Source organism: Hippopotamus amphibius, chromosome 8, assembly GCF_030028045.1.
Source record: "Hippopotamus amphibius kiboko isolate mHipAmp2 chromosome 8, mHipAmp2.hap2, whole genome shotgun sequence".
Taxonomy (NCBI): Eukaryota; Metazoa; Chordata; class Mammalia; order Artiodactyla; family Hippopotamidae; genus Hippopotamus; species Hippopotamus amphibius.
The window spans coordinates 31,775,800-31,791,494 of record NC_080193.1 but is presented as its reverse complement, the minus strand read 5'-3'; the positions used below and the strand labels follow the sequence as shown (position 1 = coordinate 31,791,494).

Below are 15,695 nucleotides of genomic sequence, written 5' to 3'. Positions count from 1 at the left end.
ACAACTATTTAGTGTCTTTCCTGGATGCCTAGCACTGTGGTCATCACTCTAGGGAGCCAAGTACGGCGTGTAGACTTGAGACCCGGCGCTGGTCTCAGAGGGGAAGAGGCACTGGAAATCTGTCACCTGGGTGCTGAGGCCCAGCTCCTGGGACCTGGGAGGCTCATCACATTGAGGCTGGTCCCCAAGAACTGCAGGGGGCCACTGAGAGTGCTGGGTGCCTCAGAAGGGCTGCACTCGTGTCCAGGGATAGACAACAGGGATTATTGAAGAGTCTGGGCAGGTAAGGGTCACATCAGTTCCAGATTTCTTGTTTCCTAAGTTTCTAACACAGGATCACACTCCTTCCAGAAGGCAACACATGTCCAAGTGTTTTCTTTATGTGTGTGTTTTAGGCAAAGTCACACATGAAGGGAATTTTCCTATATTAAATATTTAAAATTCATGATGAGTGATTTACTATTTAAAGGAATTTTCTCTAACTTACCTGGTTGTTAAAAATTCACATGTAAACAAAACAAAACAAAAGGAAAAAAAAATTCACATGTAAATACATGTGAAAGGTAAAAGATTCAGTTCTCCCTCAGCTGTTCCTGGAGTGAGGCTGCCCTGGATACCAGCTCCTTGGGGAGACACCTGCCGGCCCTGTACCACCACTCCTGCTGCAGGGAAGGGCAGCTGCACCGGGTCCCAGATAGTGGCACAGCATGGGCCTGGGAGTCAGCCGTCTCTGGTACCACATGGGCGCGGAGCGGCAGAGGGGAGCCGGAAGGTGAGGTCCTGACCAGAGGCTGTACCCTGTACTGGACCTTGGGCTCCCTGACACGAGAGCCAACATACTATTTTTGTGTGTACCCAGGTGTAAGGTGGCCAGTCCAATGGCTCAGCCCCTACAGGCCTAGCAGTCTGACTGCCACACCCTGTAGAGTGTACGGGGCACCCCAGCCTGGCCTTGCCTCTGTCAAGCTGCTGAGGCCCTGGAGACAAGAGACTGCTTTAAGAAGTAACAGAGAAAAGATCTCCCAGGATGGAGCTAGAAACGCAAAACAATTCTCATCGAAATGCCAGTAGGCTTTTTCAATGCGTTTGGTAAGCCGGTTCTAATACTTTCAGAGCAGAGCCAAGGTCCACAAAGAGGCAGCATGCGCCTGAAGAAGAATAAGGTAAGAAGCATGTCCTGTCACGTGTCAAAGACTTAAGTTAGAGCTACCATGAATCAGACAACGTGTTAGAAGCCACGGACAGACACACAGACCGGTGGAATAAGGAAGAAAGCCAAGACACAGACCAGCACGTTCACAGAAAGCTGCAGGATGATGAGCAAGGAAAGGAGGAGGGACACCTGATTACCCCAGGGAGGAAAGAACCTTCACCCACATCTCACATGACACACAAAAACCAACTCCAGAAAGATTATAAACTAAAGAAAAGCAAAACTTAGAACCTTTAGAAGAAAACATGAAAAAATATCTTTATGACCCCTAAATAGGAAAGCATTTCTTTGAAGAGATACAAAAAGTGCTAACCATAAAAAAAAAGGAGAGAGGCTACATTCAAATTAAGACAGTTTATCAAACATCACCACTATAAGGGTGAAAAGACAAGCCCAAAACAGCGAGGGGTATTTGCATTTAAATGTAGCACACAGAAGATACACAAATTGCAGTAAAATGGACAAAGGTAGAAATGGAGCATTTAACAGACCAGGAAGAGGCCAGCACCAGGAAAGGCGTCCAGCTCTTCAGACCTGAGGGGAAGGCAGAATGAGGCCACGCGAGAGCCCATGCTACACTTGAGCTCTCAGTGCAGACCCGTCTGCTGCCATGATCGACAGGGGACAGAGGGTGAGGTAAATGACACCAGCAGGACACAGTCAGTGGAGAAGCGGGTGTCTCATGTGTGAGCTCTTCATGGTGGTGGGTCCACACAGCAGGCGTGGGGCTTATGCAACTATTGAAATGTGAGAAAAGAAAATTCGACAGAATTTAAAAATCAGTTCTTCAGTCACATGGACCCACACTTTGAGGGCCCAGCAGCCTTGCTATGGAACTTTCCATCACAGACAATTCTCTTGGGCAGCAGTGCTTTATACTTTATACACATGTCACATATGTTAATTTAGATGCAGCAAATACTGTAAGATAAGACATTCTTACAATGTTTACATAATAAAACATTCTTAAACTATGAACTGCATTGCATTTTTGTCTTCCAACTGTAGGGAACAAATTCAAATTAAAGTCTAAATAGTCATGAAAAAAGAACAGTGCTTTACAACACTTGCTCCCCTTCCCCCATAAATAACCCCACTAAGTCAAGCCTCTAAAGAATGGCCTCTTCCATCACCCCCAGGGCAGGGCTGAGCACTCACCAGGCTCTGCTCTATGAGCAGGCAGAAGAGGACAGCGTTGCCTACCTCCCGCAGGTTCTGGAAGCACACAGTCTTTAGTTCCGCATACTCAACAATGTCCTTCAGCTGGTGGTGGAAAAACTCCAGAATGCCTGTGGTGGCAGAGAACGAGGGTGGGGCTGGGGGAGGCTGGAGGGGAAGGAGGCCCACAGTGCGTAGCCTGGGGTCTGTGGCCGGGAGCACCTGTGCTGGCCACGAGCATTCTCTGACATGGCCGTCATGCCCTCAAGGACATGGCCACAGTCTCCTGACCCCAGCAGCTTCCCTGCACAGGTGGCTTGTCCACCACCTGGGCGCTGGGCCTCAGCTCCAAAGCCTCTTTTTCTCTGCCAGCCCTGTACAGGCATAGCTTGTTTTACTGTGCTTTGCAGATACTGCCTTTTTTTTTTTTTTTTTTTTAAACAAATTGAAGGTTTGTGGCAAATACACTGGTGCCATTTTCCCAACAGCGTCTCCTTACTTCACGTCCATGTGTCACATTTTGGTAATCCCTGAAATGTTTTAAACGTTTTCAGTATTATTATATTTGTTGTGGTGATCTGGGATCAGTGATCTTTGATGTTACTATTGCAGAAAGATTACAACTTGCTAAAGGCTTAGATGATGGTTGGAATTTTTTCGCAATGAAGTGTTTTTAATTAAGATCTGTATGTTTCATAAGGCATAGTGTTATTGTACACTTAACAGACTGCAGTATAGTGTAAATGTAACTTTATATGCATCAGGAAGTAAGAAAATCCATGTGGCTTGCTTTATTGCAATATTCACTTTATTGCGGTTGTGTGGAACCAAACATGCAGTATCTCCTGCCTGTATCTTCAGAGGAGGCACCACGTTGCAACAGATGAGAAAGAAAACATTGTCATCTCCAGCAGAGGTAGAAAAGATATTTGATAAAATTCAATACCCCTTCACAGGCACAGAAGGGAATGTACTTAATCTGATAAAGGGCATCTACAAAACCCTGTAGCTAATGTCACACTCAGAGCTTCAGAGCAAGACAACGCATCTCCACTACTGTCCTGGAGGCCCTGGATGTTGTAATAAAGCAGGAAAAGGCACAAGGCATAAGGTCTGGAAAGAACTCAATCTATCCACTCAATGCTGACGCAGTCAAAAATCCCCAAGCTGACTCCACAATCTATGGTCATGCAGAAGACCTAGAATAGCCAAAACAACCCTGAGCAGAACAAAGTCTGAGACTTAAAAGATTTCAAACCCCTCATCCCAAGAGGTCAGGCCCTGAGTGCTGTCTGGCAAGGACCCCACAGCCCTGTCTTCCTGAGAGGCCATCCTTTCCTCTCCACAGTCCACCCCGCAATGGCCACGAGAGCAGGGGTGCTCCCAGCAACATGATGCTATCCGCACGGTGGTGCAACGCCAGCTGGGGAGGACACCAGCTGGCCAGCCGCTCTCTTCAGGACAGCAGCCCTTAAGTCCACAGCTCTGCCCCAGCCCAGCTCTGGATTTGGCCTAAATGCCTTGTCTTTGACATTTAAAATATCTACCTGTCGTCAGGATCTGAGTACCGGTTTTATTACCCCAACATCACTCATCTACTTTCTGAGATTCTCCTAAGCCAGGCCAGACCAACAGTTACTTCCCTTCCTGGTGGCCAAACGGGTTGCCTCACTGTCTCCCCAAACACCAACAGCACCCCTGGTGGGGCCAGGCGCACCTGGGGCTCAGCCACGCCAGCCCACTGCCTGTCAGAATGGGCTCTCACTGGCGACCCACGTTTGGGCCCAAGTCACTTAATAAGATAGTTGCCCAGCTTTCAAGAAAGTATTAACAAATATGAGACAAAAGGCAGTTTTGGTAACATGTAAGGGTTGCTGCAGCCCAATTTTATCACGAACAATACTTTCTGAGGTCACAAAGGCTGTTCACATGGAGAGCCCCAAACAAACTCTGGTCAGCTCACCCCGAAGGGCACGTCTGCCCAAGGGCCCTACAGTTAGCCAGTCAAAGAGACAGGCTCCTGTTAGAGGGAGGCTGCCAGACAGACAGACAGGCTGCAAAGTGGGGGCAGCGGCACCCTCGCACGAGGCTGCCCCTGAGGTCTGGGCCGCTCAAGCCCAGTGGGCAGCTGGACCTGGCAATGGTGCTCCCTGCCCCTCCCTGGTCAGTGATCTTCAAGACCCTGGTGTTGCAGGAGAGCGAGGTGCACGGGTTTTGCAGCCCTGTCGCCCCCGCCCCATAGCTTTCCCGCCCCAGCAGCAGCTCCTCCACAGTGTCCCTGCACACTGCTCCAGGTTGAAAGGCTGGCAGGTTGGTTCTGCTGGAGAAATCAGGCTCTGGCTGGGCTCCACCTCCTCCCACCCGGGGAAGGCAGATCTGATCCTTATCAGTAGTTTCTCACTTGATTTCCCTTCCTGTGGCCCAGGGCTGACACTGCCACTCCCTGTGCACCCCAGGGAGACGCTGTACTCACCAGGGGAGCCGTACTCGTGCCGCGGCAGCCGGCAGACTTTGGGCATGACCTCCATCAGCGTCTTCACATACTGTAGGATTGTGCCTTGCAGCTGTGAGAAATGGGCTGTGTCAGCCACCAGCCACATGACCCCACAGGCCGTGGGTGTGCTGGGGACTTCTGCAAAGGAGCTTGTTAGTAGAATGCATGGTAATGACCCAGGACTTTGGCTGGAAAGGAAATCTCACACATGGAGATGATGTGAGCAATGGAGTGGAGAGCCCCTCCCCACACAGGAACTGTGTGCAGAATCTGTTCCCCCAGGGAAGGAAGCCCACTGGGGAAAACGCACCAGGCTTTTGACCACCTTCAGCAGCTCCTCCATGACAACGGCAATGCCCTGGTAGCCAAGCAGGCGGCAGATGACTTGGAAGTGCGGGGGCCCCACGAAGTTCCGGTAGCTGCTGTAGATGCTTGAGTAGGCCAGGTTTAAAGCCTGGGGACAGAGAACGGCAGTGCTTGATGAAGCTGTCAGGGTCTCCAATGCAGCCCCAGCACACATGACGATGAAGAAACCTTACATAAAGTGCATTAGCACACAGCGCCCTCAGGTTGGAGGGATCCAGAGAACTGGTTAGACTGCCCTTTACTGGTGTCTATGATTTCAACCTGAAGACATGAAAGCAAGCTTGCTAAAACAGCAGGAAGAAAACAAAACCATTTGGTTTTTCAACATCTATTAAACTGCCAGTCCTACAGAAACCATTCTGAGGTCCTGGAATGAGAAATGAATGTATCTTAGAGCCTCACTGCTGCCCCCATGTTACTGCTCCCAGTCTCCTGAGGGAGACACCAAGGACAGACTCTGATGGGGCAGTGGAGTACACAGGGAGTGGGGCACAGCAGCCCCTGCTGTGTGAGCAGGCGAGAAAGGTAGTCAGGGTGGTTTCTTTTAAGACAGAACCTCCAAGCTTGTCTAAGGACACTGGCACATACTTATCAGGGAGGCTCCTAATATAAGCATTCAGTGCTATGTATTTTCCTCTTAGCACTTCTTTAGCTGCACCCTGCAAATTCTGATATATTTTCATTTCATTTAGTTCAATGTCTTTTTAATTTTATTTATTTTATTTATTTTGGCTGCATTGAGTTTTCATTGCTGTACATGGGCTCTCTCTAGTGGTGGAGAACAGGGACTACTCTTTGTTGCAGTGCATGGGCTCCTCATTGCGGTGGCTTCTCTTGCTGTGGAGCACAGGCTCTAGGCATGCAGGCTTCAGTAGTTGCAACACATAGGCCCAGTAGTTGTGGCACAAGGGCTTAGTTGCTCTACATCATGTGGGATCTTCCCAGACCAGGGATTGAACCCATGTCCCCTGCACTGCCAGGATTCTTAACCACTGCGTCCCTAGTTCAGTGTCTTTTTAAAAAATTTCCCTTGAGACTTCCTCTCGCACTAAGGATCATTTAGAAATGTGTTCATTTCTGATTTTCTTGTCATCTCTTTGTTATTGATTTCTAGTTTGAGTTCACTGTGGTCTGATAACACACTCTGTAATACTTCCATTCTTTGAATTTTGTTGAGGTTGTTTTATGGCCCAGGATACGGTCTATCTTCGAGATGATTCATGGGTACTTGAAAAGAATGTGTGTTCTACTGTTGTCGGGTGAAGTGTTCTACACACGTCAATAATATCCTATGGGTTATTCTTTTTTCTGATTTTCTGTGTACTTAGTCTTTCGATTACTATGTGAGAGGAATGTTGACTTCTCCAACTACAACTGTGGAGTTGTTCATTTCTCCTTCCACTTATGTCAGTTTTTCCTTCAAGTATATTGAAACTCTATTCTTTGGTGCATAAACAGTTAGGATTGCTATATTTTCTTGGTGACTTGACCTTTTTATCATTATATAAATGCCCCTCGCAGGAGGGAGGGGATATGGGGGTATATGTATAAATACAGCTGATTCACTTTGCTGTACCTCAAAAACTGGTACAAGAGTGTAAAGCAAATATATTCCCACAAAGAGCTTAAAAAAAAAAAGCCCCTCCCTCTTTGTCCCTGGTAATATTCTTTGCTCTGAAATCTACTTTATTCTATACTCACACAGTCACTCCTGCTTTCTTCTGATTAATGGTTGTGTGATACATCTTTTTGCATCCTTTTACTTTTAAGCTATAAATATCATTGACTTGAAGTGAGTTTCTTATATAGTCATATTTTTTAATCCACTCTGTCAATCTCTGCCTTTTAACTATCTTCAGACCACTTAAATTTAATACATTTACACATAATGTAATTACTGATTTTTAAGTAGGCTCTGTTTCATTCTTCCTGTCTTCCTGTGGGTCACTTAAACATTTTTTAGAATTCTGTTGTGATTTAACTGTGGTATTTTTGAGAGTATCTCTTTGTACAGGTCTTTTAGTGATATTCCAGGTCTTACATTATATGTTATGTAACTCACAACCTACTGCAATCAACATGTTACCACTTGGAGTGAAGTGAACCACCCTTAACTCCTTTTGCGTCCCTATATCCTTTCCCCTGCCAACTTTATAACTGTCTTAAATATTTCCTCCACATACATGGAGAACCACATCAGGACAGCAAGGGTTCTGAAGAACTGGCATAGGAAGTCTGGTGCTCAGCTGTGAATGAGTATCCTCAGGAGGCCTGCTTGCAATTCCTGGGAACTCAGCCCTTGGAATGATGCCTATGTTACCAACTGATACAGTTGTTTTCTACACTTGGGGCACTTACCGTACAAGCTTGTCTAGACTGTCTGTACAAATACTGATTTACGGTGAGCCCCTCCTTTCCTTCTTGGGATTCTGGGGTTTCAGTAACTTGGGCCAGTCACACAGGTGGCTGTGTCTATGCCCCTAGGCCCAGTGAAAGCCCTGGACCTGGTGTTCCTGTGGGCCTCTCTCTTCTGGGCAGGATCACACTGTCCGTCCCATGCGATCCCCATGAGGGACCACTGGAAGTGCACACCTGCTTCCATCACCACCAGATGCATCTTTCCCCTTACTGATCCTGCTCTGTGTCCTTTAACTGTAATAACCTGCAGCTGTGAATGCTTCTGGAGCATCACCAAATGTGCAGGTGGTCCTGGGACCATCAAAACAGAAGGTCTGAGTCTAAACCAATGATCTAATGCAAGATTCACCAAGGTGGAAACACTGCAAATGCCTGTCTCACATTCACCCCACAACCCTATCAGGCTCAAAAGCACCGTATCTTGATTGTGGCTCAGACACAACCTGCTCCCGCCATCCTTCCTCAAAGCACCAACTGTGCTTTATTATTATCTTTAAATCCAGAGAAGGAAGGGTTTCCTACTTGCAGCAATTAAAGAAAACACTTGTTTTCTCAAAGCAGTGTCTCTAAACTGCGCTTTAAATGCTGGGATTCTGGATGAGGTTTTTGCTTGATAATAAATTCTTAATGCTTGAAAAACATGAAAATCATTAGTGAAATCAAATGGCCTCATGTTACAAGCGAGAAAATTCACCCCCAAAGCCACCCTCACTTGTTTGGGGCCTGGGACTCAATGATACCTGGTCCCCCCCACCCCCAAAACGAGTGTCTGGCTTCCTGGAGACCTCACTCACCCCAAAGGTGACACATCCCAGGGACAACATGACCAGAGCAAGGGGAGGAGGAATTACCTCTGGAGAGGGCAAAATTACAAACCCTACACTATAAAACACTCAGACTCAGAGGAGGGGAGCCTCACAGCTTAATTCAAAAAATGCTGCTGTGACTCCCCTGGTGGCACAGTGGTTAAGAATCTGCCTGAGAATGCAGGGGACACAGGTTAGATCCCTGCTCCAGGAAGATGCCACAGGCTGTGGAGTAACTAAGCCCATGCTCCACAATTACTGAGCCCATGCACCACAACTACTGAAGCCCACGCACCTAGAGCCCGTGCTCTGCAACAAGAGAAGCCGCTGCACTGAGAAGCCCGTGCACCACAACAAAGAGTAGCCCCCACTTGGTGCATTAGAGAAAGCCCGTGTGCAGCAATGAAGACCCAATGCAGCCAAACACAAACAAACAAACAAACAAACAAACAAGAAACACTGCAAAGACTGGGCCCTCGCCTGGAAACCAGAGGATGAGGGCTCCAGACTCACTAGTCATGTGCCTTCGGTTCTCTAATGCCCTCAACACTGTATTTTCAACTGTGAAGTAGGGACAATCTTACCTATTTTACAGGCAAGAGAACATCCCTCAAGAGAGTGTTCACTCAGAGTGGTGATATTATCAGGAACCACAAACGGGCACTCACCTAAGTCGATTTCATTACCAGAAGACACCAGCCCTTGTTCATCACTCATAACAACAGAACAGACTGGGGTTTTGAATTGGATTCCCATGTCTCCCATAATCTCACAGGCATGAAAATCCTAACTGCACAGCAGCGCAGTGAAGTGCAGCTGCCACGTCTTGACTGCTCACAAGGAACACGGCCATTCAACTCTGACAGTATGATGTTTTGGCATCCTGCCTTTCTTTGATCCTCAAAAGAGTGTCACATAAGATGAAAAGTCAACATCAGTGCTGCTCACGCAAACTTTTGGGTTAAGAGTCCGAACAACCTAACAAAAAATACTGGTTTAGGTTTTAAGAATAAAAATGACACAAGCAATTTCTCAAACAGGCTGAAATCCCTAAGTTCAAGTTCAGTCACAGCTGGTCACTTTAAAAAGAACAATCTAGGGACTTTCCTGGTGGTCCAGTGGCTAAGACTCGGGGCTCCCAATGCAGGGGGGCCTAGGTTCGATCCCCGGTCAGGCAACTAGATCCCACGTGCTACAACTAAAAGATCCGGTGTGCTGCAACTAAAAGATTCCGCATGCTGCAACTAAGACCCGATGCAGCTAAATAAGTAAATAAATATTTTTTAAAAAATCTAATCTTTCTTTCCCCCCAGTGGGTACCTACTTTGCAGATGCCCCTGAAGTGCCCCCTGTGGATACACGAAATATGAAGGCAGACCCCAGGCTCCTCAGGAATTGTGGGCTCACAGCTCTGTCCTACGGGAAGCAGAAACACTGCCGCCTCCCAGCACTCCTGGAGGAAAACCTTACAGAACAGCCTTCCACACCAGGATGCACACAGCAGTACCAGCCCCACAGGCCCTCTCTCCAGGAATCCATCCTCCCCGAGACTTTGGAGGAGGCTGGTCGGAGGTTGTGAAGATCTGGGGTAAATGGCCAGCAGCCACCTTCCCCGACTCTGAGTCATCCTCTCCAAACACTGGGGCAGGGGGAGTGGAGGACAGAGAACAAGAGAACCACTTTGTTTCTTGGTTCCTCCTTTCCACGGACTCTTCTCTCTTTATCAGCGTAACGAAAACTCATTTTGTGGTCATGCCCAAGAGAGGGATGCCAAGTTCATGGCAAATCTTTCAGTTAACAAAGACCCAGGAAATTTCTATCTTAATTGACAAACTTTCTAGTTCTATCTTCTAAAATTACATAAAACTTCTTTGAGTTCCTAGGGGGTAAACCATTACATTTTAACTTCAGAAAAGGGGCATTAGAGCACTTATTCTAATCCTTTTTAAAGTTCTCCACCTCATGCCCTTCCTGAGTGATGCAGGAGGTGGGCAGTGCCCACACAGCAGCCTGAACTGCAGTGTCTACCCATTTCCAAGCTGCAAACGCTCCCGTAGGGCTGAGTTCAAGCTGCTGTCTGCAGTGAGAGGACAGGAATGAAAGCTTCACATTCTAGGGAGGCTCCTGACCTACACCCTGGCCTTGATGAACCCAAGTTTAAAGGGTGGGCTGGCACCTAGCTTCACTTGACCAGCAGCTCAGAGAGAACGAGAATGGTTCCTCATGGGGCCCACAGAGCCTGGGCGTCACCTGGTGTGGGGAAAAGGCAGAGCCTCAGGCCACATGTCCCATCGCAGGTGTCACCTGTCCCATCTGTGGCCACTTGGCAGCAGCTGCACTGAGCCGGGTGCTCTCATCCCCCACCCCCTCCTGGGGGCAGGTGACACTGTGGATCCCTCTGCAGGTGAGACACCTCGCACAGTGTGGGATGCAGGAAGAGGGCCGTGGTGTGAGGCCCTGCACCTGTGTCTCAGCAGCTGCAGCCTCCGTCTTGCCCTCCCTGCCTCGCAGGCCCCTCCCCTTGTCCAGCCCAGGCTATTCCGGCTCCTAGGCACTGGTCTGCACCAGGGGTACCTGGCCAGTGCCTTCAGGCCTCTCCAGAGCCACTGCCCAAAGCTCTATCCCATCGGTCCCTTCGCGGTGCTCCTAGGAGGGCAGCCACCCCACAGAGCTCACAGAGCACAGGGCACCTCCCCAGTGCAGCAAACAGAAAGAGCCTCACTCTCAGCTTGAAATCCCATTATCCTTGCAAAACACAGGCAGTTTCTATTTCTACCAACACTGGTTTCCCATCCCTCCCAAATACATCTTCTCCTTAAACTCTGGCTTATCCTGCTAACACAGCTACGGTTTCCTTCCTTGCGGGCAGGTTGGAAACTTTCCATGGATACGTTAGCTTGCAAAATGTCGCGACGCTGTGATATAGAAGTGGGCAGCCTGAGGGCCTGTTCGCCAGACACACCAGGACAGCATCAACCGCCTGGAGAGGCTGGAGGGAGAAACGGCTCGCAGACTCCTATGAGACTGACCAGGAACGGCAGCCTGGCGCACTGAGACCTCTGGAGGATCACGGCATGGGCCTGAAGGGCGGTCCTCTTATGCCACTACGTTAATAGGCTCATTTCTGCACCAGGGAGAAGAAGGTGTAGAAAATATGGAGAAGGTATTGCCCAAATCTCAGCCTCTCAGAGCTTCGGACCAGAATGAAGCGGTGGCTCTCAGACCCGAAGGCCATGGGGCCACAGGAAGCTGGCCCCGTGGAAACCAGAGGGAACAGCTTAAAAAAACTAATGAGAAAAATGGAAACAAATGCATCATGAGTAGAATTCAAAACCCGAAAACACTTCTCAGACTCGGCACCCCTAGAGACAGCCACTGTTCAATATCCCAACATCCTTTTCTCTGCCACGTCTATCTTTTCGCAGTTAGGACCACTCTGTTTGGAGCTGGATATTTTTTACCCCCACGACCTGTCAGTAAGATCTACATGATTATTTTCAATGAGGACACTGCACTGCATTGGACGATGACTTGCTCTTAGTGCTCTTGGTGGTCAGTTCATTTGCTGCCATGTTTTTTACAGTGATGATATATTACTGTCCCTGTAACACACCTTACTTTGCACTTGTCTGATTTATTTCCTTACAAGTCCGGCTTCCTACAAGTGAAAACATTTAAATACTGATGAATGCTGGCAGACAGCCTCCTAGGAGTCTGTGCTCTCTTGCAGCCACACTTCAGGCAATTTCACTCCTCCAAACTTTTTTTTTTAATTAATTAATTCATTTATTTTTTGGTTGCATTGGGTCTTCGTTGCTGTGCATGGCTTTCTCTAGTTGCGGAGAGCAGGGGCTAGTCTTCGTTGTGGTGTGTGGGCTTCTCATTGTGGTGGTTTCTCTTGTTGTGGAGCACGAGCTTGAGGCATGCAAGCTGCAGTGGTTGTGGCACGTGGGCTCAACAGTTGCGGCTCATGGGCTCAGTAGTTGCAGCACATGGGCTTAGTTGCTCCGCGGCATGTAGGATCTTCCTGGACCAGGGATTGAACCTGTGTCCCCTGCATTGGCAGGCAGATTCTTAACCACTGCACCACCAGGTGAGCCCCTGTCATTTGTTTTTCTGATATCTATTTTAATTTTTTTTACTACATTTTTGGAAAAGGTCTTCTCATTGCACCTAGCTCTTTTTTTTACTAGAGAATGCTTGTGTTTTCTTTATTAAATTTTAAGAGGGCTTTAAATACTACCAATACTAACCCTTAACAATACCCTTGTTGCTGCACATCAGCTGGGACACCTGCCTCATCTCCCGGGATGGCGGGTGTCCTGTGGTTTGTACCCTGGTCTGCTTGCCTGTGGTTTCTGGATGTCAGCTGTTTTCTGCGAGCCCACTTCCACCCCAGCTCCTCCCTTTAAGGTGTCACAGCTGGATAGGCCACCCTGCTCCTCCATCACAGATGTGCCCCCAAGCCTCTTACAAAAACTTTCTTGGCTTGATATTTTTAAACCTTTAAATCTGCCAACTCACAGCTGACACCCATCACATGGCCAGAAGCTGTCCCAGCACTACATTACTTTTCAGAAAGGTGCTAATTAAAGGGAACAATAACATTTTATTTGTGGCATTTAAGTCATTTCAACTACACTGATTCAAACTAAACTTCAAAATACGCTTCACTGTGAACTTAAAAACTGTAATACAAACACAAGATAACCTACCTTTGATCCATGCAAATACTGCGGTTGTGCATTTGGCTGTTTATCTCTTTGAAATTCTTGAGAAAATGGTAATACTGTCCGAACAAATCTAAACAAGAAAGATTAAAAAAAAAGAAAAAGAAAATTTAATGGTAGTTCTTTAAAATTCAGAATGTCTCCATTACTCATCAATTAAATCTTCCTCCCAATTAATCATCACACAGGAAAATTCTGGGAAATCAAAACCCATAGAGGAATGTGCTATAAATACTCTGAAGTATGATAAATGTATCCAAAGTTCAGGAACAGAGTGAGGACACTGGGGGCCCTGTGAACACATAAACAGTCTCCAAACTTGACACCAGAACCATTTCAAGCCTAATTCAGCTTTTGAAAAGAAGTAATGCAGGGACTTCCCTGGTGGCGCAGTGGTTAAGAATCTGGCTACCAAGGCAGGGGACACAGGTTAGAGCCCTAGTCTGGGAAGATCCCACATACTGCAGAGCAATTAAGCCCTGTGCGCCGCAACTACTGAGCCTGTGTTCTAGAGCTCACAAGCCACAACTACTGAAGCCCAAGTGCCTAGAGCCGGTGCTCCACAACAAGAGAAGCCACCACAATGAGAAGCCTGTGCACTGCAAGGAAGACCCAACGCAGCCAAAAAATAAAAAATTAATTAATTATTTATTTAATTTAAAAAAAAGAAGTAATGCAGGCACTCAGGCCTTGATGGCAGGGACAGCAGTGGAAGTGATGTGGTCACTCAGGTCACTGGGGACAAGCTGACAGAAGAGGAGTCTATAACACACCTGCGGAGCCAAGAGACTGTGGCTTCATAATGGACTAGGAGCCACTGAAAATCAAATGCTTGGATCTTAAAGCAGAAATGTCAAAATCAACTAACTTTTAAATCAGAAGGGTTCACTGACACATAAAAACTTCTACAAGGAAGCATGATAAAATTCATGGATTGGCTAATTATTAATTCTAAGGACTTCATTAATACATATTGCACTTTAATAAATAAAAGAGGACGTAACTGTCAAAACACCACTAGTACATGAAACAAACGTGTGCATCTGAGGGGAAGACAGCAGCCTTTGGAGCCGAGCACACGTGCATGGAAACGTCATGGTGCTAGTGGCTGGGTTCTGTCCTTATCCTTTAAAGAGCGTTGAGTTTTTGTGGGCAGATGGTTAAACTGCCTGCAAGTCAGCAGGATCCTTTCATGACCTGTCAGGGTATGAAGCAGTCACTACAGCAGCTCTGGTAGTAAGATAGGCCCTGCTGGCAATTCTATCAAATGCCTGAGTATTCAGTGAGCTTTCCCCATTTTTTAAAATAATTTTTAAAAAATTAATTAATTAATTAATTAATTAATTGGCTGTGTTGGGTCTTCATTGCTGCGCATGGGCTTTCTCTAGTTGTGAAGAGCAGGGGCTACTCTTTGTTGTGGTGCACAGGTTTGTCATTGTGGTGGCTTCTCTTGTTGCGGAGCACGGGCTCTAGGCTCACGGGCTTCGTAGTTGCAGCACATGGGCTCAGTAGCTGCGTCACACAGGCCCTAGAGCATGCAGGGTTCAGTAGTTGCAGCTCTGGGCTCTGTAGTTGCAGCTCCTGGGCTCAGCAGTTGCGGCTCCTGGGCTCAGCAGTTGTGGCGCACAGGCTTCCCAGCCCAGGGATCATGTCCCCTGCATTGGCAGGCGGATTCTTAACCACTGTGCCACCAGGGAAGCCCTTCCCCATTCTTATAGGCAGCCTCAGATGACTCCCAGTGCTGGCGAGCTCTGGGAACACTTCTGTCTACCGCTCCCTGGCAGCCGTTCTTCTCCCAGCCTTGCAGACCTTCACCCAGCACACACAGTTTCATACTCAAGCATAGACTAATGGGCTCCAAAGTTGGTTTCAGGAGATCTTTCTCTGTGTGGCTCTCTCCTCTCCCACACTCTGCCCTGCAAAGCCCAGCCGTCTCAGCTTCCTCGTCTCCTCCACCAAGCGAGACCTCCAAAGAACTTCTGGGCAGGAAGCCAGCGGAAGTCACACTGCTCTCCCCCTCTGTTTCCCTTCCCTCTGGGAAACACCCAATGAGAACAGTTGTTTCATAAATACTGTCCAGTATTCCACTTGTTTAAGGCAAAAGAGTAAATCCAAACTCTGTTACTCCATTATCTCAAATGACTTTTGAACACCACATTTGACTACGTACATGTCTCAATAAAGACAAAAATAGGAAAGAAATATTGAATTCCAGTTAGTGGGTTTGTGTTTCACAGTGGGAAGGGTAAGTAATTCTGAAACTACTTTCTCTGTGTTCGAGAGCTGAGCAAATAATATATTAGGAACGATGAAACAGGAATTCTCAGTGTAGAAGGAAGTTACAAAAATGGAGATGATGGGAGGTTGGGATACCAAATTGTACACTCTAAATATATGCTGTTTATTGTCTGTTAACTGTATCTCAATAAAATTTCTTAAAAAAAAAAAAAAAGGAGATGAAGCCTGTGTTGCTGAACTGGAACTGAGGGCAGCAGTGTGAATTCATGATT

The 15,695-nt window shown here is 47.3% G+C and overlaps 1 protein-coding gene across 4 annotated transcripts in view; it reads right to left on the bottom strand.

Moving 5' to 3' along the window:
* The window catches only part of CYFIP1 (cytoplasmic FMR1 interacting protein 1), a 107,567-nt gene that overhangs the window by 8,991 nt on the left and 82,881 nt on the right, over positions 1-15,695 (bottom strand). For 2 of the 4 annotated variants that reach the window (XM_057743774.1, XM_057743775.1), the window contains exons 23-26: positions 13,171-13,258; positions 5,176-5,319; positions 4,845-4,935; positions 2,372-2,502 (exon numbers count right to left, since the gene is read on the bottom strand). In XM_057743774.1, coding sequence (XP_057599757.1) covers positions 2,372-2,502; positions 4,845-4,935; positions 5,176-5,319; positions 13,171-13,258 — 454 coding nt within the window. Of the gene's footprint in view, positions 1-1,560; positions 1,951-2,371; positions 2,503-4,844; positions 4,936-5,175; positions 5,320-13,170; positions 13,259-15,695 lie in introns of those variants that run through there. The other 2 variants (XM_057743777.1, XM_057743776.1) reach the window with 2 other exon arrangements.